A 3,473-nucleotide genomic window follows, 5' to 3' on the forward strand; every position below is an offset into this window, starting at 1 on the left:
CTTTTAAAATTCTTTCTTTGTTTAGTGCATTTGGTGTTTTGATTATTATGTGGTGGGAGGAATTTCTTGTTAATGATATTTGGAGATAAGGCTTCTGTGAGTTTGATAAATCAATGAAGTTGGGCCTACCATGACACTAATGGCTTTAAAAAGACACAGGAGCTAGCATTCTTGTTCTATCATGCTATGTGATGACACCCTCTACCAGCATAGGATGTAGTAAGGGTCATCATCCTCAGATGAGTTCCATGTTCTTGGCCTTCCTTGCCGCTAGAATCATCAACCAACCAACTAAACAAACAAACAAATAAACGAATAAATATTCTTCATAAATGATTATAGGACTAGAAAGCAGACCAAGACATTTTCAAACCCCTTTAAGCCATGTTTTAACTTTTAGTAGCATCTTTACTGCCAAAAAAAAAAACAAAAAAAAACCAAAAACCCTCGAATTTGTTGATTCTCTTTTCTCAGAAAATATGAAGTGTATTAAAACTCTCTTCATCACTGTAGTCAACTGATCACCCAAACTTTGGTACTTCTTATCTATAGCATTACCTTTCTTACCAGGACAACATTCTATTAAAACTCCACGTAAATAAACATCTTCTTGAGCACACAAGCGTCAAAAATATCAATCTTTCGTAGCCTCTTAGTCAAGTAGACTTTAAAATCTGTTCCCAAATGTTGACTGTGGCCATAATCTCAAAATCAGAACGAATAAATTAGTTTATTCCAGGTAGTTTTAGAATGGCCACTGGCTTTTGTTTTTTAAGGCCAAAATTAGCTGTTCATTGCATGGGCACAAGGCAGGTCACAGGGAGGCGCTGATTTCCCTACACATGACAGAGTGACCACATGTCACTGTATTTTTCTTAAACTCCGTAGCACTGCACTTGGATAAATCAGAATCCTTTGGAATAAATAACAGGGGAAACTGAAGTAGGAAACAGCATGAGTCAAGTGCTGCAACAAGGAAAGAGATGGGCTACAGCAATCCTCAGGGACTGGCGCAAGAGAAAGTCCTGAAGAAAGCCCATGAATTTTCTCCACGTCATCTTCTGTGCTTTCAGTACAGGCGTGCAGGCCGCTGGCCTGGGTCACTACGGAACGCCAATGCCATCCTGGGTGAGCTGCTGGGTTCGATAGGAGAAACGCAGGCTACTGTGGCACCGGTACTATGGCCCTGTACAATGGCATGGAATCCTGGGACTTGTGGTACACTCCGGGCGCTCGCCTCAGCTGCTGGTTTACAGAGGACTACGATTCCCAACATGCATGGGGAACAGGCGGGCAGAGGGAGGGGAGGTTTCAGCCTTAGCGGGCGTCTGCGTTTCCTAGCGCCGCAATTTCGCCTAGTAACTCGTCCCCGCGCTGGCCCCGCCCCCGGAGCCAGGGAAGGAGGAAGAGCTGGTCCCCGGCGCCCCCGTGACGAAGCCTAACCCTGGAGCAAGGGGAGGGGAGGGAGGGCAGGCAGAGGATTTCGCTGGCTGGTGCGGGATCCTGGACGCAAAGCGGGCAGCAGAGGTTAGAGGCGGAGAGACTAGGGATGCTACGCGCGAGGCTGGCCCGGGTGGGAGTGCAGGAGTCCGCTGGGACGGTAGAGCCTGGGCCAGGTGTACCAGGGGCTACCAACCCTCAGAACCACAAAGGCAGGCACCCGGCTGAGCATGGGGTGTCGCTGACACCCAGGCTCCACGGGAGACCCCGCCCCCCGTCTCCCTCCCGCCAAGCTAAAGGCAAGATCCCAGAGCCCTTGGGTCTCATAGCTAGCTCAAATCTTCGTGGAGAGAGGAGCATGATTTTTTGACACTTTATTATTGTTGCTGTTATTTTATTTTATTTTATTTTTCCAATCGGGAGCATTTGTAGGTAGCTACAACTAGCTGTTCTCTAGTTGTGCTGGTGCCGGATTTCCTCCGATTCAGAAAAAAAAAAATATGACACTTGCAATTGGAGTCTTTGATTAGGGGGAGCGTCTAAGTATTTTTTTTTTTAACGGTTTTCTCTGTGAAGAGAAGACTCATAGAGGGTTTGAATTTTAAACACATATATGACAGCTAATTGGAACATCTAAAAGAATGACCATTGCATATTCACCCTGGCTTTATGGAGGAAACAGCAAGTGTTATTTCAAATTAGATCAGCAACTACCGGCCAGAAGTGTTTAGGGCGTATATCCTATAATTAAAGGGTGGATATGGAAGGAGAAATGTGGACAATTAAAGCAAAAACAAAAACAAACAAAACCCCGACAACTTGGTTTTAGTTTGGTAATTATTTTCTCGTACTAGGTGACATGCAAAAATTCTTTCTCTCCCTGGTTCTCGCATCCTAGATCTAGACTGTCAGTTTCGGATCCAAGGACGGTGATGGCAAAGCAGTAAGCCTGAATAACCGGCTGCCTGTCAGATCAGACCTGTCACAGAATAAATCCCGCCGCCTGCTGCGAAGCCCCCCGTGCTCCTCAAACTTGGCGAACTGGTAATCCGTGTCTGGATATGCAGATCTCTGATTTTAAAGGCGGGGTGACCCCGGGGAGAACCTCTCCCGCCGCCCAAAGCCCGCAGGTGCAGTGAGGCGTGCGCGCGGGCGCTGGTACCCCCGAGGCCCGCTTGACCCCGGGAGAAGGAGTCGGGGAGCCCAGCGGGGTCTTGCGGCTGTGCACCGGCGTCGGCGGCTCTTCTCCCGCAGCTGCAGATGATGGTGGCGGCCGGCGTGCTGGGCTGTGTCTGTGCGTCGCCGCGGAAATTGGCGCCGGGTGCTGTACCCTGAGCCCTTGCAGGTCCGTCGCAGCTCGAGCCTTGAAGAGGACAGAGCCGGCGCGCGGGGCACCCGGGGGTCGCGCGGTGTTGGCTTATCATGGCGGATCGGACAGCTCCCAGATGCCAGCTCCGGCTAGAGTGGGTGTACGGGTACCGGGGTCACCAGTGCCGCAACAACCTGTACTACACCGCCGGCAAGGAGGTGGTCTACTTTGTAGCTGGGGTAGGGGTGGTGTACAACACCCGAGAGCACAGCCAAAAATTCTTCCTGGGACACAACGACGACATTATCAGGTAAGGACCACTAGGGCGGTGGGAAGGGGTTGGATATGGAAGGGTGGGTATAACTGGGGTCATGTCCAAGAGCCTTATGGAATAAAGGATTTTTCCTGGGAGCCGCTTAGAGAAGGGCTGCAGATGCTAGGGCTAGAGCAGGAATGGGGAGCAAGGTGCAGGTGGGAGGGAGAGATCTGTCCTTTCAAAGGCTTTTAAATCTCTTGAGTTAAGTGTTGTGCTGCATTTTTGTTCTTTCCTGCTACAAGTGGAAGGACTGGGTAACTACCAAACATTCCCCACTCTTCTCTAGCAAGGTAAATAGTAGAAGCAATAGATGAACTGTGGGTGGCATTTTTGGAGGGCTCCTTCAACAAGCAAGTGGATCTTAGAAAGAAAGAAAGAAAGAGAGAGAGAGAGAGAAAGAGAGAGAAA

At 49.2% G+C, this 3,473-nt stretch overlaps 1 protein-coding gene across 4 annotated transcripts in view; it reads left to right on the forward strand.

Moving 5' to 3' along the window:
- Positions 1-1,391: 1,391 nt before the first annotated feature.
- Positions 1,392-3,473, forward strand: part of Eml6 (EMAP like 6) — a 289,180-nt gene continuing 287,098 nt past the window's right edge. For all 4 annotated transcript variants that reach the window (XM_031337169.1, XM_031337170.1, XM_031337171.1 and 1 more), the window contains exons 1-2: positions 1,392-1,527; positions 2,339-3,059. In XM_031337169.1, the coding sequence (XP_031193029.1) occupies positions 2,863-3,059 (197 nt within the window). In that variant the 5' untranslated portion in view covers positions 1,392-1,527; positions 2,339-2,862. The remainder of the gene's footprint in view (positions 1,528-2,338; positions 3,060-3,473) is intronic.

The sequence above is a fragment of the Mastomys coucha genome, unplaced genomic scaffold, assembly GCF_008632895.1.
Source record: "Mastomys coucha isolate ucsf_1 unplaced genomic scaffold, UCSF_Mcou_1 pScaffold22, whole genome shotgun sequence".
NCBI lineage: Eukaryota > Metazoa > Chordata > Mammalia > Rodentia > Muridae > Mastomys > Mastomys coucha.